General features: G+C 38.6%; 3 protein-coding genes across 4 annotated transcripts; 2 read left to right on the top strand and 1 right to left on the bottom strand.

The window, feature by feature from the left end:
* Window positions 1-1,679: 1,679 nt before the first annotated feature.
* Window positions 1,680-6,277, bottom strand: LOC145902569 (uncharacterized). Of its 2 annotated transcripts, none has more exons than XM_082990593.1 (8): window positions 6,096-6,277; window positions 5,910-5,948; window positions 4,500-4,547; window positions 4,378-4,431; window positions 3,848-3,961; window positions 3,132-3,182; window positions 2,357-2,416; window positions 1,680-1,854 (listed from the first exon to the last, which is right to left on the bottom strand). In XM_082990593.1, the coding sequence occupies exons 1-8, from the start codon at window positions 6,235-6,237 to the stop codon at window positions 1,829-1,831; spliced, it is 534 nt and encodes a 177-aa protein (XP_082846719.1). In that variant the 5' UTR covers window positions 6,238-6,277; the 3' UTR covers window positions 1,680-1,828. The 2 variants fall into 2 exon arrangements, with proteins under 2 accessions (XP_082846719.1, XP_082846720.1); XM_082990594.1 differs by having other exon boundaries at window positions 3,848-3,958.
* A 2,662-nt stretch (window positions 6,278-8,939) lies between these two features.
* Window positions 8,940-14,962, top strand: LOC145902568 (uncharacterized). The gene is made up of 9 exons (XM_082990591.1): window positions 8,940-9,218; window positions 9,357-9,441; window positions 9,501-9,636; window positions 9,709-9,898; window positions 9,996-10,139; window positions 10,300-10,399; window positions 10,678-10,743; window positions 12,571-12,663; window positions 14,089-14,962. Exons 1-9 carry the CDS (start codon window positions 9,067-9,069, stop codon window positions 14,245-14,247), a joined length of 1,125 nt encoding a protein of 374 aa, XP_082846717.1. The 5' UTR covers window positions 8,940-9,066; the 3' UTR covers window positions 14,248-14,962.
* Window positions 14,963-18,347: 3,385 nt separating this feature from the next.
* Window positions 18,348-20,875, top strand: LOC145903941 (ubiquitin-conjugating enzyme E2 G1-like). Its single transcript, XM_082992137.1, has 6 exons — window positions 18,348-18,504; window positions 18,695-18,797; window positions 19,047-19,144; window positions 19,310-19,425; window positions 19,629-19,691; window positions 20,258-20,875. Exons 1-6 carry the CDS (start codon window positions 18,459-18,461, stop codon window positions 20,333-20,335), a joined length of 504 nt encoding a protein of 167 aa, XP_082848263.1. The 5' UTR covers window positions 18,348-18,458; the 3' UTR covers window positions 20,336-20,875.
* Window positions 20,876-23,481: the final 2,606 nt, after the last annotated feature.

The following is a 23,481-nucleotide window of genomic DNA, read 5'->3' as shown; positions in this document are numbered from 1 at the left end:
GGATATAATTAAGCTTTAAGTTTTCGAAAAAGCGATCTTTTCTGCCTCTAACGTCAGTCCATTTTTCGAAGCTTGGTAGCCTACGTGTGTGATGAAAAATAAACAAAAAGTTTTTCGCTGAGTGGACCAACCCTAACTGTTAATCTCTAATCCTATTATTGTAACAAATTTTTCAATAGAAGTATAGCCGTCAACCAATTTATAAACAAAATCAGTTCTAACAAGTTTTATCGTTAATACGTCTCGATCGAAAATGTTCACCGAAAAGGAGGCAGATATAGTCAATTTAGAAATTTTGGGTATTGTGTCAGACTCAACCGAAAGTTTAAATCTTTAATATTGCAAAGAGATACGAATTATAAATCAAATTATACGGAAACCTTACTAGTGTATTTTGTGACTCATATTTGCAGCCTATCAGTTGTAAGTAATTAGTTGTAACTTATATGTGAATTAAAATATTGGAGTTTGTGGTTCCTGATATCTGTTGCGCTGATTTACAGCAAAGGGATGCTTACATGATTTAATAAAACCAATAAATTCAACCTATTTCAAATGATTTTCGCGTATTTTTATGTTTTCAATACTTAACAAAATTTTTAGATGTTTGTTCTGCTAATATGATGTCACTCCATGACATCACCAACTTTTATGTGCATATTATGACTTACATGGTCAAAATATTAGGGTTTTTTTTCATGAAATCAACCGTTCCAACGCCACATTTTTGCGCGGCACAAATTGAGAACTTAACAGAACCTAGTGTATTTTGTAAATGCTTGTTTCGCTAAATAGACACCTTCAGTTCCTATTCAGATTCATTATTTTTATTGTTGGTAAATTACATACGGATAGAGGCACGTGTTACTACTGCTTCACACAGTCGAAAAAGTTAATTCGCTCATTTTTTCCCGCGCAGTTGGCTTGCAGTTTTTGACGTCACAATGCAAAGCCACAAAAACATGAGCTTTTAGGTTTGCAGTGGTGACATTCAGGTGGTTTGCAGGGGCTGAACCCCTTCTTTAAATTTGCGAACCGGTTTTTACACATGGTAAGCTGGAAACTCCGCTCAGATAGGTTCAATATTATTCTGAAGCTCTTTTCAAAGTCTCTAAATGCCACCACTGGTTGGATGTAAACTTGTAAGAACCACTTCTTGAGTGAAGGCAGTTCCATAATTTGTTTGTTTCCACTAGTATTATATTTCGACCGTAAACCGGCATAAGATGTTTAACTTGATGGTTGCTGAAATTCTAAAGACGCTGTTTTCACTTTATGGATCTACTGGATAAACTTTATTAATGCATTATTGTTTTGATTTGAAAAATCCAGCATGGAGTAAACAGCCTTGAAAAGGTATTTTGGAAAAAAGTCAAATTAAATATATTTGAAGAGTTCAACATTCGTTATCAACTACTCTGTTATGTACAAGTTTTAGGAACACCTGCGCCTGTACAAAGTTTTTAGCGTAGGTTCAGTTTAAGCATAATAAGAAAAATAAAGTACATTAATAGTCAAAACTTTAACAAATCTAAATACTTTGGTTCACAGTTTAAGCAAAACACAGTAAAAAAGAAACATTTAACACTTAATCCAATTTGTACGAAATGTATCAGTTCAAGGCTATCAACGAGCATCAGCAGTTTCGTATTATTCAACAAGTTCATTACAGACTTGCGCAAAATTGGCTTGAAGTAGTGACATGGGATACATAAATATATATACAATATGGCGGTCGGGGTTTTCGAAAGGAAATAAGTGTGTGGTCAAAATGTTTACAGCAGGAGCCGCGTGCAAGCTCGCGATAAAACATTTTGTGAATAGTTGTTTATTCGTCTCCGCCCTCTGCGTCGCCTGTAAAACAGTTTCACGTGTAAATAACACAGTACAAATAAATAATGTAACGCGTTTACGAGGAATAAAAATATGTGAGTTTAAAATGAAACGCAAATCATGAATGGAGAATGGACAACTATATAGCCGCTTGATGGCGCCTTTGGGTAATGTTAAAATTGTCAAAAGGAGCGTGCGGACGATCGCAGTATTAGTCAGTACCGCTGGTGAAAAATATTGATAAAGTGAAAGGCAAAACTGTTAGAAAATTAGATAACCAGCATGGTGGTAAACCGTATAATCAGCAATTGGAAACATTGGTCAAGTAAGACTACCGATACACCACGTAGAAACCCACATCAACATTTATAAGCAAGCAAGTCCATATTCGAATCTCAGTGTGGTAAAAAAGTATGAAACAATTTTATGCATTCATTTGAAAAAAGTTTGCGGCGAAATCCTTACACTATATGATAGTTATTCACCCGAAACAAACATAACTTATGGAAAACAAAGTGCGTACCTGACGCTTCAGCAGGGGAGGCAGATTCCTCAGTTTCGGGTGCTGCTTCTGTTTGCTCGGCTGAAAACAAACATATATCAGACAGTTATTTGCTGATAATTGCGCTATGTAGCGTTCTACACACAACGCACAAGGGCGGGCAAACATAGCATATGCTGTCATGATAAAGTGTTTTGGCAAAGTGTACCAACTTCTTGCCCTTTTAGACCACCAAATACCATTTAAGCCGAAATGTAGCACTACAGCGAGGTGTTTGAAGGCACTTCACGGACAAAAGGCGGTGTGTCGCGAGTGCTGGTCAAATCTAATCAGGAAAAATGCACTGTTACAAGCGCACAATGCCGAAGACGTTACGCGTGGTGGATATAATGGCGCTTAAGGACACTTTGAGTGGTGTTTCCTCAATGCGGGTCGCAAACTGCCCAGCGACAGTTTGTTGACTTATGCTTTAGACCCGAAAATGTCCGGGGAGAAACGAAATTGCTGTAAACGGTGCAAGTTGGGACACGGTCGCCGTTCAACTCTCGAGTAATCTTACCCATCTGCCAATGCTACAAAGATTTAAAGTTAAATTGACGACCGACCCCCACTTGCTTTTTAATAAGGTTGGATTTATTACTGTTTAGTCAAGTATATTTCGATTGTGTTCCACCTGAAGAAAACCTACGTGTCGCAATACTTGGTTACTTTATTTCTTATGTGTTTTTTAAATAATTGAATAAATTTGTCGGCAGTAAAATATTTTCTCCATTGCAGTTGTTTTAACGGTATGTACCTGCAGGCTGTGATTCCTCAGTTTGATCTGCTTCATCGGGTTTGCTTTCCTCTGAAAAACATATGCATTTTGTCCATAAATTTAGGGCTTCCTATTTCTTTGATTTGCTGTAAAAGACCTTTAGTGTGTCACCAACGGGGTACGCATAAAGTTTGTATGCGTAAAACAACAACACGATGAAAATTATTCTGTACGCTAATCCGTAGCACATGATACCAGGTAACAAGGTTCTGTTATAATAAACGAAGTACAGCAAAACAAAAACGCTACAATATTTGAAGATTTACATCTCAAACCAGGTAAAGATTATTTGAGATCTTATAAGTCCATGATATTATAGCTACAATGATCTAAACATGCAATGGTGCTATTCGCATCAGTAATACTTTTCTATACAGAAGTGTAAAAAAATCATAAAAAATCAAAGCATTGCTCATAAATTGCACAAAGACAGCAGGAAATGAAATCAAATTCTCTACTATCAAAGCATAAACTTGTAAACAAAAGTTTAACAAACAAAACAGTGTCAAATCATGCATACAAACGTGCAAATCTATAATGTACAGACATAATGAATTGTGTGTTAATGAACAAAAACTAGCAACGGAATTCACAGCTCAAACACTATAGGACCTCGCCTGGAAAAACAATGTTGAGTGGCACGACTATCTTAACTACACGGCAAGCATATAAGTGAAGTTTCGAGTGATATAAACCTGGCGCTGCTTCTTCGGTCGTCTGGGTTTCAGGTTCCGGTTCTGGTGCGGGTTCTGGCTCAGCGGGGGTTGGCGTCGGTGGTTTTGCCTCAGCTTCGGGCTCTTGTGGTGCTGCTGCGCAACACTCATCAAGTAACGTCACGTTTCGAATCCGCGGTGCGACCCACAATCAGTTTGCAAAATTTTACCCCCAAAAGAGTCGCCATCAATAATGCAATCAAGCACCTTGTACGGGGCCTAGCGGAATTCCCTAATAAACTGTTCGCGTGGTAACTTTGCGGCGGCCCCGTCGTTGGAATATGACAAGAGACGCAATAAGCAACACAGTTCGGTGTTTGGATAAGCAGGCGGCACCGATCGAGCAGGAGGATATGAGAGTTGGTGTGATAAATTATTGAGCACAGCTTTGTCGTCGGAGTGAATGCAAAATTATATGGTAAACTTTCATTCAGGATAAGATGAATGAGCACATTAGAGATTTATAACGTGGTTTTCCTAAAAGATTGCAAAAAGGTTACTCTTTTACGTACGTGTGGGAGTCTTTTCGGGCTCTGGAGCTGCTGTTTCTTCGGCTGCAGGGGCTTCTGAAATTAAAACAGAGATTGCGTATCACCTTAAATCGTTAAGCTTATCAACTGTTACCGAAACCCACCTTCTGCTGGGGCTTCTGCAGTCTGCTCAGTGGTCGTCTGCTCTCCAGCTGTAAAAAAGATCCAATTATTATCCATTGACAGCAATCACAAATCCATTTAACGCATATAAATTGCAAGAAAAAATTGCACAATCACTTTCAATAAATTTTGCAGATGTGGTGAATAAAGTATTCATGTTGTTTGTCTTTTACGGCGTAAGTTTCGACGAAAATATTACGAGAAGCCACCAAATGCCGTAAAACCGCGTAACCATGCCAACCGCAAGCTAGAGCCGCTGCTACCCAGACCGCAAGTTGGCAAATAACCGTAGTGTCAGCTATGTTTGCGTTCAAGCGGCGCCGCCCTTGGCGCAACGTGTATCTTTGTATGGAAGAGACAACACGGCGGTTGAAGAGAGGCTGCTCAGGACGAAAGGTTTGGTCGCAGTTACCATAAAGCCCGGAAATTGATCAGTTGATTATATTATGTTTAACCCGTGGATATGCATGACCTCGGCAGGACCGAGCACGCCTCTCCTCAAGTACCCCGAGTACAAATCTCGAGGCTGATCCGTTTACCAACGGTCCCAGGATCAGCGGAGATCACGTTACGCAGAGTCGTCATAACCATTCTATAACAATGGATCTCGGACGAGCTACTCTGCTGTGCGATTTGTGCTACACAAAGCGCCTGGCGACCGGACGTGGCTTGCTGTGATATTTATCGTGGCCGTAGCTTGTGAATCACAGCGTTTTGAGCCGTGTTGGCGTATGAGTAAGCCAATGCCTTTGACCCACAGAGCAAAGCACAACCTGCGCATCGTCTGTTTTCACGAGCACGAAGCTTTACGCTTTGCGTACAGGCACGCCAAGAGATGCAAAATTTTATAGGACACTCCGCAAATAGGAACGCAGCCAAACACGCCACAACAACTGCGCGCGTTGCCCATCTGAGCCCTTGGCCAATATTGTCACTGCCCGCTAGTGGTTTGCATTGCGCTTCATGTAGCAACAGTGCGAAAGGGACTTGAAAGCAGAAATGAAGTTGATCTGCTCCATGTGCAATATACTGGTAATAAATGAGATCACACACTAAATGGGTACAAAGGCCGATATTTTTAGGCGACTATCCCGTATTCAATGGCCTAAATATCAAATATTTATGGACACGGCGAACGACTACCTCAAATTAATTTTAAACATATCGACATCCAAGGAATGGGGAAATTACGCCTAGCAAGGCATATACGCATTGCGTACAACAAGACCCTATTTGTCCCAATAGCCACAAGCTGTTATCGTTTATGAGTGTGTTTGTGAAAGCACAGGAGCACTTATCAGCGGGACAATACCAACATGAAACTTGCGGCTGGAGTACTGACGCATTTTACACTCAGACAATTGTGAAAAGACCTTTGAAAGGGAACTTACTTTCCGTGGAATCGGCGTTTTCTGTGGTCTCTGGTTTTTCTGCAAGCGTAAAATTATTATTCAGTGTGTCACAATTTATGTCACGACACAATAAAACCTAAGTTGTAAAAGCGACTTCAACAAGCGTCACTTTAAAATTTTATATGTGTGTATCAGCACATTCATTTAATCAACGAATCAATTAACCTTCTTGGACTTCTTGTTTCGGTTCTGTTTCAGTTCTTGGCGTCGGCTTTACTTTTGCCATACTTGTGCCGTTAGTGGATCCAGGCGCTTTGACTGGTTGTTGAGCGGTCACGGTCGTGGCTTTACTGGTTGAGCAACCCATGTTAAAGATTTACTCACTTTTGATTATTGCAATAGAACTTAAACCTGTCCAACAAAAAGAAAAACTGATGCGTTGACATGTTTGTTAAAATCAAACCAAAAGTTTATGCCACTAGATCGAAACCAAGTTCATGACGAAAGCAAACAAATTTGCTGACAGTTTAATTTTACTTAAAACAAGACGAAACATAAAACAATCCAATAATAGATAAAATAATTCCTTGAGCTAATAATGTCCATCAATCAATGATTTGTTGTCAAAAACCATATGTTGTTGAACAATATTCTAGGCAAAGTCGTTTATTATATATCACACAGTAGTTAACAATGATCTTGCCAAAACGTTGTGTTAGCGAAACGAAGCAAGTTGCGCTTGGCAACTAGCTGTACATAAAAGTCAGTGTCTCTATATAACACACAAGGAATGGATATTGATTGACAGGTAAAGAATAGAAACCGTATTGCGGGTTATGGTGGGCGGTTGAACTCACACCAGCAATTATTCCACGAAACCGAGTCGTATGTCGGTATGCTGGCATAACTCGCGGTGTCGGATATTTGCCCTTTGACAAGAGAACAAAAATTGGAGGTCAAATGACTATTGTTTCGACTCGTCCACAGATACTTGCGAGCGGTGACGTCGAGACATTTAAACCCACTGCGTTAGCCCAGTATTGTCTGTAATTTTATTTGACGACGCCCGTCGAAAATATGTGATTGTTTGGGCCGGGCAATGGCATTGTTACAGGATTGGCATTTTCCCCAATCTCAGAGCGTTTAATATACTAACGCCAACACTAGATTGAAACAGCAATTTTACCCAAACCACCATTGCCTATACTTGCATTACGGCTTTATTCAGAGATATTGGCAACGTGTTGTTATACCCGTCTTTCAATCTGAAAACATACGGCCAGTGTGCTGAAATTCGAAGGTTTATCCATTGTTTATTTTTGATTTTCTTTATTCCCCATATTAAATCAATAAACGTCACACAAATTGGGCTCAAGGCCAGCAGACTGTTTTAACTAGCTATAATTTTCCTGAAAATTGCCGGCATTAGAATGATTTTCTGTTCAAGCTACATTCGGTCAACCGCGAAATATTTGAACGCGCAAGTTCAAACTCACGTGAGCGCTTCACCGGGTTTACTGTATTGCCCCATTGCGTTGTTGCCTAGCAACGGACCAAGCAGAGTTTATTTGGCTCAAATAGGCGACGAACAAAAAGGTTTTCACGCGTTATGTCCTCACAATGGATCGCGCCCGCTTTCATTCATCGACAACAAAGCTTTGGGAGTATTTGCGATGAAACCGCGCTCCTCTTGACAAGTTTCTACTGGTCTATAGTAATTGTTTTGCCATGGAATTTCTTTTCTAATCTGTACATCAATATAAACAGTGTGCAGTATGTCAACCTGTTAGGTCTGCTTATTCATAGCGGTACCTTTTCAAATGAAGAATGATTGGAGTGACAAAATTACCCGCGGAGGTTTCCAGTGTTACAGCATTCTTATTCGTAACAACAGAAGGGTGTCAATGCTCCTCGCATATAGGCCGTCGGTACACTCAAAAATAGTCCGGTATCAAGTCAATCGTTTATTTGTCCCGTAACACTAGTTTAGGACAAAAATGACAACAAATACTATGCCTTTTAGATTGGTCTTCTGATAAAGCCGTCCAAAATCGTTTCCCTAAATACCTACCATATGCGCTATCGTTATTGTTCTGTTGATGACACAGGCTGACAAATTTTGCGGCATTTGAACGCTTGCTTGGTATGCATGGAACAATAGACTTTCTGCCACGCATTCACGACTATTAGTTCGTTTTGTGCTTCCCACTATCCGCAGATGTTCAATTATTGGGGGCTTTTTCACTGCCTGTTTTAATCACAAAGCAAAATCACTCCTCGCATTGCGTTCCCTTGTACTTCATGCCACTGAACCTACAAGTTTGTTTTGTCTGTCAAGTACTTATTCCCGGTCTTGCTGTGATGACACAAGCAAAAGAATAAACTTTTCAGTTTATTTCTTTCCACAATTCAGGAGAGACTCCGTGCTGCCATCTTGGGATGAATTAAATTTATGAACATGTTTCGTACACTTTTGTGCAGTGCTACACTTTCTAGTCATTACTTTAAACAAAATTTTGCCATAAACTGGTTTAGACAAAGTTAATTTTGTTCAATAAATTTTTTCTTCCCACATTTTTATTTGTTTTTACTTGACATTTAAACTTGACATTCAAAATTTTAAGTTGTCTATCTTTATCCACAGTAATAATGTTTGAAACAATATGTATTTTTGTTTGAGTCATTAGTTTAGTTAAGTTTGCAGAGTAAGTTTTTTGTGAATGTAAACTATGATTTTATATCATTATTTATTACTTGAACAAGGTTTATGATTTTTGTGGTTAGTGTTTTGTCACTGACAACAACCACAGCCGAAACAAGTGTGCAACGGGATAATTGGTTTGAACGATAACGCGTTGTTTGCACGTGCAGCTTTTTGGACTTTTGCAGATCAATGAGAAACTAGAAAATATCGTAACTTGTGCCAAAAAGAGACAGTATAGTTGTTTGAAAACCGTGGTGGCATTAGCATTTTGTGTTTTTCTCTCCTTCTCTTAAAACAACTCAGTACTCAGATGCCACCGTTTTTCAATATAAAATTGACCCGGCCTATATAAGCAGCAGTTTTGTGCCTGGGGCAGAAGTGTCAAGTTTTAGGTGCTTCGGTAAAGTTAGTGTTACTGCCACATATGTAAAATTATCAAAATGATAACAAATTCCTTTTTGCAAAGTGCATTGTAGGAGTTTGGTAAACAACATGCATTCGTCAACACCTCAACCAAGAGTGCATGATGACTTTGGTCACATTGAGGGACATTCTATCCATGCTAGAGGTATAGTGACTGAAATCTTTGAGAAGCCCAGCAAAACACCTATTTGTGAAGGAGACATCAAGATTCTGAAAACAATGTAAGACATCCATATTTTTAATTGCAAATGATATCTGTGTAGTTCCATGTGGGTTGTACCCTTTATACCAAAAAAATGCCAAAGTCTTTGGAAATACTTGTGCTGTAGAACTTAAAACAATTTGAGTTTGATTTGTAGAGAGGTGAATTGTGATGCAATGTGTTGCAAGTTTTCTGAAAATGGGGAAAAATTTGCTGTTGGATTGGCAAATGGTGATGTGAAGGTACTCTCTCTCGTCACTCTATTATTTGAATTTTGAATAATCTATCAATTTTGTTGAAGGTCTACAAATCGTCTTCAGGCTCTTGTATTTATCACCTCGCAGATGATGATACAAAAACTGACAGACTTCCTGCAACAACTGTTAATTTTATACCAGCTGATGTATCAGCAAAGGGTGAAATGATAATAGCAACATGTATGTAGCATTTTCTCATGTTAGAATGTACTGAGTAAATTTTCCCACTTTAAACATTGTTGCTTCTCACAGATGCTGGAGGTATGGTGAAGTTTTGGCATGTATCCACTGAAGCATGTTTGCAAACACTACATGAACCAAGGCAAATACTTGCTGCTTCTGTTTCACCTTCCGTCACCAAAATTGTAACTGCCGGAAGCACTGAAGATATTAACATCTATGATGTAGAAAGTGGCCAAAAAATTGGCTTTTGTGCACCAAGGTGTGAATTTTAAAAAATGTCCGGTTGAGAATATGTTTTGTGTAAAGAATAAAAGCCACTATTTTAACTAATTTTTCTTCTTTTTTTGGCATTTCAGTCCAAACAGACTTGTCATGGATGGCCACAGATTTAGAGTTTTTGCATTGAAACACCACCCAAGCACAACATCCAATCTCTTTCTTTCTGGTGGCTGGGATGACACTGTACAAGTTTGGGATGACAGAGAGGAGCATGCTGTTCGGTAATGTACCATGATTTGTCAACTACTTCTAATCAAACCCCTATTTTGTTTTTAATGTTACAAAATTTTAGCAGTAATAAAAAGTAAAAAGGGAATAATTTTTTTAATTAACCAAAGGTTGTGTACAAGGTGTTTGTTTATTTTCGACTTTGCATTGCAGACGATTTTACGGTCCACACATCTGCGGTGATGGAATTGATATCGACAAGAAGTACGACCACATTCTAACTGCGTCATGGCGAAAACACGAAGTTCTGCAGGTAACAGTTACAGAGCTCAACGCGCAAGTGTGTATTTGTCATGTTCTTATCTGTTGACTATACACTGATTTGCCGTACAATTCCATTGCCTGTTGTCGACCTCATGGTATCCTTGCGATTTGGGTTCTTGCTTTACTGCTAGCATAGTTTAGTGCGCCAATTTTTTGAAAATTGTTTCTAACACACTGGGCCTGTACTTTGTAATTATTTACGTATGCTTCTGGCAGAGCGTGTTGAAGCATATAGTTTTAAATATTCTGACACTTTTGTTTTCGTAGGTTTGGGACCTCAAGAAAGGCGATAAGCTGAAAACGATCCCACCCGACTACGCAGGCGACTCGTTGGTAAGAAATCAATTTGTCGACAATTGCACTTTTATTATTTTTCACCAAAAAAATTATTACGTGATCGCATTACGTGACAACGAGAAGACAAAGTGGCAACTGGTTTTCAAAAATCTTGATCAGAAAAGTACTATTTGATTAAAAAGGAACTATAGTTTTAAAAACTTACTCTAGACGTCGATGTATCGAAAACGCAGAATTAGCCTACCAAGTCATAATTGCCACTGCATGCGAAGGCCTTTACTTGTCGATCTCAACTAACATATCGATAATGATACAGTTAGCCAAACTCGATCAAGTCATAGGGGTCATTTAACATGCGGCAAATTCCTTTGGAATTCAGTCCATAGTAAATTTGAAAATGTATCAGAAGAAAGCCTTCTGTTACAATATTATTCAAAATATTTTCACTCGGGTAGGAAGTTTTTTACTTTGTCCATCCCGACTTATATGGAAACGTGACATTCGGCGCGCAATCTTCAGAGCCCGGACAATGCTTGTACATCCTTGTTCCGGTTCGGTGCGGCAAATTCCTTTGGAATTCAGTCCATAGAAAATTTGAAAATGTATTAGAAAAAAGCCTTCTGTTACAATATTATTCAAAATATTTTCACTCGGGTAAGAAGTTTTCTACTTTGTCCATCCCGATGGAAACGTGACATTCGGCGCGCAATCTTCAGAGCCCGGACAATGCTTGTACATCCTTGTTCCGGTTCGGGGCACACTGAAGAGATAAACCGTAGTTGCGTCGATCCCAGCTCTAAGCTTTGTTGTCAAAAAGTTTATTGTTCCTCTGGAGCGACCGGCAGTGCACAATGTTGGACCTCTACACGTTGTTTTTGAATGAGCCGGCGATCATATATCTGTTCGACGGCAACGGGTCGTGTCACTCTATTCTACAGACTATTACAATTTCCAACGGGTTGTTAGGTAAATGTAAACCCTGCCATACGAAGGGTTTGAACCGCATTGACAGTCTTAATATTTACACATATTTACAAGTTGTTTTGCTTTTTTTTCAAAAATGTTCTGACCATAAGAATAACAATTGATATCTTGAGGGGCCTGTGTTATATAAATCTAATAAATTTGTCCTTCTGTATAAGTGACGAATCGCGTATATTTTGTACGTCAAATGAGGAAAACATACGCAGGAAAAATCGAGTAACAGATTTTTGTAAGCAAACGGATGTGACTTACTGTTGCTATCTGCAACTCTTTAATTGTTTCCACAGTAAATACAGTTAAAATACGTGGCAGCAGTCCAAAATGGTTTAATTTAACGAAAGAAATTAGATTCGCAAAAATGTTGTAATGTTTTTGAATTAAATTCGCCCACAAGGGCGTTTTACGACCTTGAAGTTTTGTGGAGTAGAAATTATTTTTCCTAAAGTTTGCGCCTTGTTTGCCTCCTCCCTGTTCACTCAGCGGTTACTTTGTGTTTACTTTCAAATGTCGAATCAATGAATTCTTTGCGAAACCCCAGACAGACAGCAATTTGGGGATTGAGTGTATTGTTTACTTACTAAAAATAGCCTCAAGGTAAAGTTGATTTTGACCTATTGCGTTTTGTGAAGGCGCTTGTGTTGCAATTGAACAAACGCTGTACAGAGTATTTAGTTGACATTTAGTCCAAACATCGGTGATATGTTTAATGTTTACCTTTCAGATAAATTTTCGCATGATTAAAACGTGACAGAATCTTTCAATGCCGCTTTCTTAACGATGGGCTCCACTCGACATAAACCCTTGTGCCAATTTAAACGTCAGGCTTTGAAAGGATGTTGACTTTGTCGTGCTTTTAACTCTGCTGCTTTTTGCTCACAGCTTTATTGCTGCCAGTGGCTCGGAAAAGACCACATCATCTGCGGCGGCGCTGAGAGGAATGCCATCCGCATTGTAGACAAAACAACTTTGGGGGTAAGAGCGAGTCATGGTGGCATATGTCAGTTCGTCTGGCACGTGCCAGCAGACTTGCCACGACACAAACCGTTCGACATGTGATTGGTGCCAATTTAAAGTTGTTATCGAACGGAGCAAGCGCAGACAACTTTCCTAAAGTGCAAACATGCTGGGAAGAATAATAAGAAAAGAAAAACCCAAAAGTTTTGAATAATTGTGTAAGCAGACGACTTTGCTGACCAAACGGCCAAGCAAAGACTTCCTCTTAGTGGTGACTATACAATCACCGTCATCCGTTGGGCACCAAATTAGGTGCAACCTTACGGAGAAAACAAGGTGGAAACACTATGGCCAGCAAAACTCAACCAACAGTTCCGTCAGGCCCCGTGTCACAATATTCATATGATAAGCAAAATATTATTGGCTTAACTTTACTTAAAGTGCTCGGTATTCATTATCAGCTGTTGGCAATTCACTGTCGCACAAAAACAACACAAATTTGTGCAATGCAAGAGCTTGAATACTGATACCAGGGTATCGGGAGAGCTTGAATGCTGTGCTGATATCATGGTAATACCCATTTTTCAGTTTTTGACAGCTGAATATTAACCTAAAATTATCATGGCATGTGAGATTTAAAGGAACTTACATAAAACCGACAGTCGTTTTTCTTGTATCATTAGCATGTTAGTTTCAATGGCGCTGTTAAACTACCAATCAAAGTTTAAGTAGCTATATTTAAATAACTCCCTATGCGCCATTAGGTTTCTTGTTCTGGATCTGACGTTTATTTGAAACTGAAAAGATATGTGGTGTGCCACTGCCTAGCCGTTAAAAATCCATAAAACTGTTTTCCGCCCAACATGTTTTGCATGTCATGATGTTTATAAAAGTAAAATTCATATATTGAAAGTAATAATCTTTACTCCTACAAAAAGTCTGTCAGCTGTTCAAGCGAGTTGCGAGCCAAAGAAAATATTATTGTAAGCCAGTTTTGCCCGTTTATGAACACACAGGTGCTAAACTTGGATCTTTGTTGACGTGTGTTGCGCTGATTAAACTTTTCGAACTTCGAATCAAAATGATTTGGTTTAGTTACAAGCCTCAATTCCATCCTCTTTATGCAGCAGAAGGAGGCATGATTTTTTAAAGGGGATTTGTCATGCGAAGAAGCCAAACACACACCACCCAATTTGCTTGAGCTTGCTTTGCCCGATAAAAACGTTATGCTTGGAACCAGTCTGTAGTTTGTTGAAAACGCACGACACACTTCAAATAGCATCAAATATTAATTGGTAAAATATACAAATCGACTGCTTCCTGTCATAACCCTTGAAATGTCTAACCGGTCCCAATCGGCATCTTTTTGCTGTGAAAGCACGCCGAGAAGACCAAACATAAGGGGGCGAATAAAGGTTGTACCATTATTTTATATTTTCTCAGACGGATGGAATAGTTTGTCAGCTACCATCCGGAGTTTACAGTATCGACCACGACCGGAATCGACTCGAGAACCATCCACACAGTGACGTCACACTGATAGCGGCCACCGCCGGCAACCAAATTTACCTGCTTTCCAACGCTCCAGTCAAGCGTGACTGATTCACACCATCATGTTTCACTTATGGTTGTTGCGTGCGTCGCACATTCTCATGAGCGAAATAGTGTGAGTGTTAATTTACATTTCTATTTGGCGATTCTAAAAAAAACCTTCGATAAAACTGATTGTTCAAGGGTTGAACAAAAACGGACATAATAAAATTGTGTTTACCTTTTGTGCGTGGACGAAACCTAACTGCAAGATTACTTGGCTCGTGTGAACACTTTGTTCGTTTTTAATTGGCCTTCGCGTTGTGCTTTTACTTTATCATTTTAGAGGGCCATTTGTCTGTTTTCGTGTTGCGTTCTGCTTTTCCAAAAAAATCCCAGGGTGTTGATGGTACGCCGTCCGCTGGAGCAAGCTGTTATAACCGTTTCTCAGTAATGTAATTGAAAATTAAAACCGATACACACTCATTTTGTACTATATTCCTGTCAGGTTGGTCTCTTTGCTTTCACTGGTGCTGTGTTTTTTTTTTTTTCGGGAGTGTTTTTTACATGAGTAACCTCCGTTATTCAGTTTGTTGTTTTCATACTAGCACAAGTTTGTTGTTTTCACTGTATTAATTCACCTCCACCACTGTATTGAAATACTTACGTACCCCCCTTGTAAAGTTTAATTTTGGCGTTGTGCTGTGTGTGCAAGAAAATATACTTTTGTCAGTTGCCAAGGTGAATTTTTCGAAAGTGGATTTTTATGTACAATAAAAAAATTCTAAACCAACGTTTTCACAGAACAAACATTTAAGCGTCCGTCTCAAAATGCAAAAAAGTTTCGTTATCCTTCGAGATACGCAATGAATGAAAATTAAAAACGTAGAAGCATATATGTAGTGGAGAGCTTTCATGTCTGACATTGAAGCCGACAAGTTCACTTTCTTCCTGGTCCAAACGCTCCCGTATTGGTGATTTCACTCATGGAATTACTTGTCATCTCTTGGCCGAGGTTGGAGATCCAGCAAGAAGTTCCCCTGCAGCCACTTTGCTTTTTGCCTCGCATCGCGATTTGACGGACGAACACCGGTTGTTGTCTATTAAGACACATGTTGGGATATGCGTTAAAGTTAAAACGTCACAAGGTATGTGGGTCTGTTATATTTTTACCAACGGAAGCTGGAATAGCAAATTAAATAATGAATGAGCAACTTTAGCCAGACAGCTGTAAACAGTTGTCAACCACCCGTGTCATTCAACATGGAGCGTTATAACAGATGATTACGCTTCAATTATTGAGGTTCTTTCAATTATTCATTAAAAACGGTGATAACTTTATAGAGAATATTTGCACCCTTGATTAAGTTGTTACACTGACCGAAATTTCGCGTAGGAAGCATCGTTCATTTTCCGATAAATTATCTGGTTGATCAAGTCGAAAAACCTTACTAACGACGCTGATGATCCGTTTTGTCTTTTGGTTTGTTTCACAAAGACTGATCGTTTGTATGGCTCTTGAAAGTGGTTATATATTTCAAATGTATGTAAATGATAGGGATACTTCATTCCTGATGCAGCCCTAACTTTTTCATGACAAAGAATCCTGCAAACACAAGCACGATACGCGATTATCGAAACAGGAAAAATAGAGGTCTAAACGCGTGAAATGTTTAACATACCTGTTGTAAAGTCCGACACATTCTGGCCCAACATCGATGCAATTACACATGGTATGTGTGCCGCAAATCAACAAAAAAACTAAAAGTTCCATCATATCTTTCGTGGGTCTTTGTCTTTTAGTATACTTCGTTCTGCAAGTAATCATTTGCAAGCGCTTATAATAACAGCAATTACTTAAATCAGCAGACCTGCATGCTGCATAATAAAACTGAAGTAAACGGTTTTTGTTCATCACATGTCATATTTATGTATAACGAACTAACTTAAAGTTGTTTCTAGATTGCGTGTGTATTGCAAATAAGTTTGTACTTTGTCTGAAATTTAAATCCGCAAAAACTGTTTGCTATACGGCTATGTTTACTCTGGAAAATATAAAAACTCAAATGTATTAGCTTTAACTATTTTAGACTGTCTTGTTGTAGGTCCATTGAGCATCCAAAGCATGCATAAAACTGCAGCGACTCTAAATTTAAACAACTAGAAATCTATCGACAGATGTCGGAGCACATGCACTTTGGAAAGCAACGTCACATCTGCGAAAAATGTACGTCGCGTTTTCACAAATAGTCTATTACTATAATGTATTCGGACTTACCAAATACAAATGCGCCTATTTCTAAAACACATGCTTATTTTGGTCTTGCGTACTAGTTTTCTCATCTAAAGTGCTCATTTTTGCATTCAGGATTTTTAGTCATGTTGCGTTTTTAGTTGGCCCAGTTTGCCAAAAGAAACGACTGTGTAGAAATTATCGCTGTTCTCCTCACAAAAAAAAATGATTCGATTGTTCAAATAGTTCAAATCAAAATACATTGACCGAAAGGTGACTTTTGATGTGTGCGAAGATATGTATACATGGTAGGCGATATCAAGCAAATACATATTTATGTATATTTTAGCAAAGGCAAATTTCCATGCATTGATTGCCACATGTGAAGGTCCTAATCTGTATATCATAATAAACTATTTCCCAATAAATAAAGGCCTAACGAAATTGCAGAAGTTCAACATGCCTCATCGTTGATTAAAAAGTGTAGATATTTATAGCGGAATAAAAGAAGCTGAAGGATAAGGAAAATATTTTTCTCTGTGCTTAATGTTAATTTTATTTATTGAGCATGACGACAATTAACTTCCGTTCCGCTCCCTTGGTTTTCCCATAGAATACTAAACAGTTTTAGTATTCTATGGTTTTCCAAATTAACACAGTACAGTAACAATTATCTTTTCAATTAAGTGTGATGTTAACGGTGCTGACTTTTCATGTAAACAATTGCTGAATTTTCCAACACAATTTCCTCTAATTTAAATCAGTTTTTAACACAGTGAGGGTTTTTTTTTTATTTTTTTTTATTTTACGCCCCCTGGTGCTATATACGTATTTACAGAGGTTTGTCCAAATGGGGGAATGCTTTTGTTGTTCGTGAGCGCATCATGGGAGCATTTGTCCTGGAGGAAAAAATAATTTGATACAAATATACGAACTTGTTTGGCCAAACGTACACTGTTTGTTTGTTATTTAATTAAGAACATATAATTTTTTGGGACTGGGTTAACAAAATGTAGTTTGATATTTTGTTTGGTAAAAAGTTGTTGTGGTGTTCAGTGAAAACTTTTCACTCTCCTATAACTGTAAGTTGTATCATCACAGGAAAATGTGCAAATTAGTTTCCTAGTAGCCTACTGGTACTTGTAACATGTTATCATAATATTATACAGTATTTTCTAACATACTACATAAAACCAGCAGCAGTAGATTAAAATAGTAACAGAACATGTATAATGAGTTATTTGTGAGCAAACTTATAGACATATTGCAAATAGTGTTATTCTAATCATTGTTGTTTAAAACCTAAATTCCTTATTGCTTGGTTTTTTGTTGGTAAAAAGGTGTAACTATGTCATGCAGGCGATAGGCCTGCAGTATTTACCTTGAGTAATTTGTGCCAAATAGGATTTTTTACAATTTCAGGTAATATAGGTACAAGATTGGAAAGTTTGTAATTTGTATGGGGAATTTCAATGAACTTAAATTGTGCGGGTTATCTGAACGTTTTTCATACGTTTCTGTATTGGGTTGGCTAATTGTTATTTCCTGGATAAGCGATAAATTTTCGCAAAAGTGCCCAGAGGATATATCCTCAACCTTTTTTTCAATTTGTCATGAATGTAAACGTCAACCAACTTGCTTTTTAATATAGTTAAGTGTGTTGGAAAACAGAAAATAAATCTACTGTGGTTCCTGCATAGGAGTCATACACGCTGACTTTGTTGTTGTTTTGTACCTCGTTCATTCGAAAGGTTGGATAATCCCCAGAGAGTTTAACGACTAGACTGCAACCGAAGCAAGGTTCAAGCCAGTTGTGCATAGTGCTTCTAAAGCATTCAAATCTTCACCGTGTGTTACTGAACATTGTACCTAGTAGATTATAAAAGTATTTATACCTGCCTACTTTTCTATTTTTTAGTACATTATGAAGGTTGATACTGATTTCTTTATTTTGTTACAGTTGTGTGCTTCAAATATTTTTCAGGATCAGAAATAAAGTTTGTTGTGTGTGGTAATCCTAATATTTGTGGTTGACTGGTGTCTTGTAAACATGGCTGTATCCCAGTCTGTGTTGCTTCTGAGGAAACAGCTTGCTGGTAATGAACCCTTCAATTGTTTCCATTATTATGTAAAAAATATTCCCCCCATACATATATATACCTTTACCAAATTTTGTAACATTTACCTGAAAATACTTGCAGCCACAAAAATAATTTATCAAAAACTATTTTGATCAAGCAAATAAATTTGTGACAGATTAAAGAGCAAGCTTTTTTGTGCATGTAGAACTTAACAAACGTCCAGTAGAAGGCTTCAGTGCAGGCTTGGTGGACGAAGAGGATATTTTTAAATGGGAAGTAATTATTATGGGACCAGTGGATTCACTTTAGTAAGTACAAGAATGTTTTCATAAACAATAATGCAGAGTATTCATTTAAAGTGGTTTAATGTATTTGGGTTGCTGGGCAAATGGAAAATAAACAATGCATTTATATGACACTGTTTTCAATGTCCCAATATTGTTATCACTTGACCGCTATCTGCACTACACCGGTCGAACTCAAGCTAAACAGGATAACTTCCAACAAACTTGCATTTGCTTGTCGTACAAACAATAACATGTTGTAAACAATTGCAGTGATGGTGGATATTTCAAAGCCCACCTAACATTTCCTGAGGACTACCCACAGAAACCTCCTAAAATGAAATTCATATCGGAAACATGGCACCCAAATGGTGTGTATACTAACAAGTAACCAAATTCCTGTTGATGCAACTTTTTTTACAAGGTTTTACTCTTTTGTTGAAAGTGAAAGTAGACAGCTACATATTCCTAGGTTAACTAAGGGGATCCTTGCAAAACATAGTATTTGTCGATCACAATAAACCCTGTACTTGTAGTTGCAAAGGATGGATCAGTGTGCATTTCCATTTTACATGAACCTGGCGATGATAAATATGGTTACGAGACTGCTGCCGAGAGGTGGCTTCCAGTTCACACTGTTGAAACCATTATGGTGAGTGCTCCATTAAAAGCAATGTAAAATGGTGACCCTTGTTCATAAAAACCATCATGCTTCAACCTTGTGTGAAGTTTTTGTAAAGAGAGTTTGTTGCATCCATGGCACCACAAGTTGTAAACCTCCCACAAACGTGGATAGCAGGAAACGACTGTGTGTTGTTCAACACTAGAATCTAACACTAGATCGTTTGGTTTCAGGTAAGCGTCATCAGCATGCTTTGTGATCCCAACGACGAGTCGCCTGCCAACGTGGATGCTGCAGTAAGTATTACATTTCCATCCTAAAGTTCATCGGCATGAAATAGTTTCAGAAGGACAAGATTTGTATAAACACCATTCACCGTTAACATTGACATGTTATTGGGTATACCATAATCACTACGTTATCATCTGCATTTTGTTGATAATGGCACAGGTTCTTTCTGGGAACATGTAAACGTTAACTGCATTGTGGACTGGCTTTTGCTGTCAGAAATACGTGTTCTACGAATCACTATATAACCCTGCCATACGTTTCCTTATTTTCGGTCTGTTCTGCCATCCAGATACGTGATCTTGTGCTTGGCATGATTTATTCCGTATTCAAACAATGTTACTTCCGCGAAATGTTGCAAAAGTCTCTTGCTAGTTATAGCTTTTGGTAAGGTTTTTTTTGTAATACAGGTAATAGCCTTGTTTCGTAAACCTGTATTGTGGTAACTCTCTTGAAAACGAAATCCAATAAGGATTAAAATCAAGAAATAACAAAAAATAAAAAGCCCTGCGCGTGATTTGCATTGCATCGATTGACATTGCGTTGATACTTTCGTTTTATTGTTGTTTTACAGAAACAGTTTCGCGAAGACATGCCAAAGTTTAAGAAAAACGTTGCCCGATGTGTACGAAAGAGCCAAGAGGCGCTTTAACTTCGTGGGATTTTCCTCCATCCTCAGACCCCCTTTCACCACATACTGCCTGAAACGCCTTGTTGTTGATGTTACTACGAAACCGGCCTTTACTCAGAATGCATGTTAGCATTAACGGTGTTATAACGGTGACGGCGCTTTCATAACCTAGATATCTATTTGCTAGCAACTCACGTAAACGGAAAATTTCACCTTGTCAGAGTCAAGCTTAACAGCCAATTTTTACGTTGTTACTTCGCGCCGTATTGCAATTTTTTCTCTTCGAGTGGTCGCTTGTCAACTTCGCTCTCACTCAAAAAGATAGTTATAAATTGGCCTGTTTCATAAGAATGAAGAAAAATCGCAACACTTCGCTTTTTACGCCTCTTCGTCGCTGCGACCCGATTTTGTTTTTGTACAGACGTGTTGAACTTTCTCTTAAGAGTGTTGCGCACGCGCGTGTGTTCTCCTGTCTTGATATTTATTGTCGACTTGTAAGCTCGCCCGGAAACGTGTACATACTTATTTGTTTTTCCTAAACACCACAGCGAGTCCATAACATTCACAGCATGAATTGACAGGTTAAATGGTATGGCGAAGTTTAGGAAGTTTGTTGAACCTGTTTCCACCAGTATGAGAACATGCAGGGAGTTATCCGCATAAACGATGCATGTAAGGGCCCGTGCTCGGCTTTTTTATGGTGGTTAAGGTTTATCAGCATTTATGAACAACAGTGTGCAGGATGGCCGCAAAGACACCGTATGGCGAACACCAGGTGTGCAGGTAAAAAGGCCGCGAAGCATGTGACCATAGGGATAATTAAACTTCGTGCTTTGACAAGTCACTCATTAAAAATTCCTCTACATAGAAACAAAGCAGTATCTTGGGTGGTTAGCCAAAGCAAATTGTCTTTGAAAGTGTGTCGCTGGCTAAAAAAGGGTTGGGAATCCGTGGTGTCGGTAAATCACCTACCATTTTCCTTTTTTTCAAAAAACAATTAATAGGCTTGTATCTCCAACAAAGATGAAAATCATACCCGATATTCTGACCAACGTTCGTCGTGCGTCATTAACTGTTGACAAATTCTCTTGAACTTTTAGTTTCAAGTTTTTCAGCAAAGATAACAAACGTCATTAAAGCTCCGTCGTGCTGGTTATTGTCTCACAACCAGGTGATTGTTCGTGTTATTGGAATTGTGAAATGGCCAGCAGAAAATGGTTGCATAAGCATCAAAACAAATCGTTTTAATAAATCTCATGGCTGTTCTGTATGGTCAACAACTGGTTTTGTAATTGGAGACGGTGTCGATTAGAAAACACAACGACCGGCTTGTTCATAAGGAGCGTGTTGCATTGATATAGCAGCAGATCAAAAAGATTCTGCTTGTCGTCTGCTCGGACAAAACAGCGAGAACTTACAGGAAAACCGAACAGCTCTGGAGGCTATTTTTGACAGCGTTTTGTACCTCGGGCGCCAGGGTCTTGCATTGCGTGATGGTGAAGATGTATCTTCAAACTTGTTTCAAGTACTGCAACTGTTGGGGAAGTACAATACTAGAGTGCATGACTGGATAAAACGTAAGTCGCAAAATGTCACGATATTTCAGAATGAAATGTTGTCAGTTACATTAAGTCCAATTTTACAAAGTCTAATCGACTCCATTACGTCCTCTAAATGGTATATATAGCATTATGGTTGATGAGACAACATACATTTGAACAAAACAACAAATGAGAACATGCGTCTGTTTTGTAGATGTTGCGTATGGCGTCCATGAAGTTAGTTTTGGCGTGACAGAATGTCCCAAAGCCGATGCGTCTACTCAAACGCGTCTGAAGTCTCGATTTTCATGGCTTAGATCTGGGTAATTGTCGTGATCAGGCCTATGATGGAGCCGCTAACATAAGCGGCAAAATCTCTGGTGTTAAGACAAGATTTCAACAAGCTTTTTTGGGGATGCTTTACGTTCATAGTGCAGGTAATCAAATTAACCTTGTGGTGCAAGAGGCATTTTAATGTACGAAAGAAGGGAAGCAATCTTTATCTGCTGGCCGCGGTTGTCAATTTTATCAAGTCATCGCCGAAACGTTTGTCGAGTATTGAATCGTTTAATCTTGAAGACAAACCTTGCAATCCTCTATTACGACCTTTGTGTCCAAGCACGATGGGTTTTACGATTTTCTGTCATTGGTATTTTTTTTGCAAAATTCTGATGCAATACTCAACCGGCTTAAATCCCTGCTGTCTGAAGATACAAGCGACACCAGTACGAAAGATCGAGCTTGATCTCATCTTTAATCAATGAAGAGTTTCTCAACGTACTTCATGCTGCGAGTTTTACACCATTAACTGTTAATAGTCAATCCAGTACAAATCGCTGTTCAGAAACGCATCATAACCTTGGAGCGTAACAACGAGATGTTTATTGCTTGCTTTACCAAAAATAATACCACGAGGCCCAATTTGCCGCTACACCAGAGATTGCTTGTGTACACTGCTTAGCATGATGTTTACCACATTGTACGTAATAATAACTATTATGCTCGAAGTAAGCCCTCACGTTAGGACCGAACCTTATTTAAGCTGACAAATATCGTTGCGTCTGCGAAATCTAGAGGCACTAATTTAACGGCAAAACTGTCAGCACGTACAGTTGCTGGACAGGAAATACAAGTCGTCTAAATTCATCTACTGTCAGAAATCTCCTTGTACTGTTTTTGAATTTCTCTTTGCTATTAAGAAAGGCCCTTTGTTTAATGCTGAATTCGGTCTTTCCGTACATAAACATGCGTTCATTTGCAAAAAGTGTCCAGCGATAGAATTGCGTTGCGTGAAGTTCGTAAATTGCAAGCCTATATAGGGTCTCACACGTCGCACCCTTTTTAGCGCCAAGAAAGATATTTGGCATTTTATGACGTCATATAATTTGACATATCCGAAAGAATTCCAAAGTCGGCGCCTGTGAAAAGGGGCGCAACAAATATAGACGTTTGTATAAACAACAAATAATATGCATGTTATAAACAAGCGATAAATTAATACAGAAAGGACCGCAGGACGCAAGCGACAAACACAAGTCGGGAAAAGCACTCAACGTCGAAAAATTAGAACACTCTGTTTCGGCTTGTACGTCTTTTCTCAGCTTCGATGATCATGTACTAGATGTT

The sequence above is a fragment of the Ascidia mentula genome, chromosome 5 (assembly GCF_947561715.1).
Source record: "Ascidia mentula chromosome 5, kaAscMent1.1, whole genome shotgun sequence".
Taxonomy (NCBI): Eukaryota; Metazoa; Chordata; class Ascidiacea; order Phlebobranchia; family Ascidiidae; genus Ascidia; species Ascidia mentula.
This window is presented reverse-complemented; position numbering and strand designations above follow the sequence as displayed.

What these genes read in the sequence shown, in the direction of transcription:
- LOC145902569 (XM_082990593.1), bottom strand. Translation starts at nt 6,237, where the DNA reads ATGGGTTGCTCAACCAGTAAAGCCACGACCGTGACCGCTCAACAACCA. An exon ending in AAACGCCGATTCCACGGAAA is followed by an intron (nt 4,548 to 5,909) that starts GTAAGTTCCCTT and finishes TCTTTTTTACAG; the next exon opens with CTGGAGAGCAGACGACCACT. An exon ending in GCCCGAAAAGACTCCCACAC is followed by an intron (nt 3,962 to 4,377) that starts GTACGTAAAAGA and finishes AGTGTTGCGCAG; the next exon opens with CAGCACCACAAGAGCCCGAA.
- LOC145903941 (XM_082992137.1), top strand. Translation starts at nt 18,459, where the DNA reads ATGGCTGTATCCCAGTCTGTGTTGCTTCTGAGGAAACAGCTTGCTG. An exon ending in GGAAACATGGCACCCAAATG is followed by an intron (nt 19,145 to 19,309) that starts GTGTGTATACTA and finishes CTGTACTTGTAG; the next exon opens with TTGCAAAGGATGGATCAGTG. An exon ending in ACACTGTTGAAACCATTATG is followed by an intron (nt 19,426 to 19,628) that starts GTGAGTGCTCCA and finishes GTTTGGTTTCAG; the next exon opens with GTAAGCGTCATCAGCATGCT.
- LOC145902568 (XM_082990591.1), top strand. Translation starts at nt 9,067, where the DNA reads ATGCATTCGTCAACACCTCAACCAAGAGTGCATGATGACTTTGGTCAC. An exon ending in AGAGAGGAGCATGCTGTTCG is followed by an intron (nt 10,140 to 10,299) that starts GTAATGTACCAT and finishes TTTGCATTGCAG; the next exon opens with ACGATTTTACGGTCCACACA. An exon ending in GAAAACACGAAGTTCTGCAG is followed by an intron (nt 10,400 to 10,677) that starts GTAACAGTTACA and finishes TTGTTTTCGTAG; the next exon opens with GTTTGGGACCTCAAGAAAGG.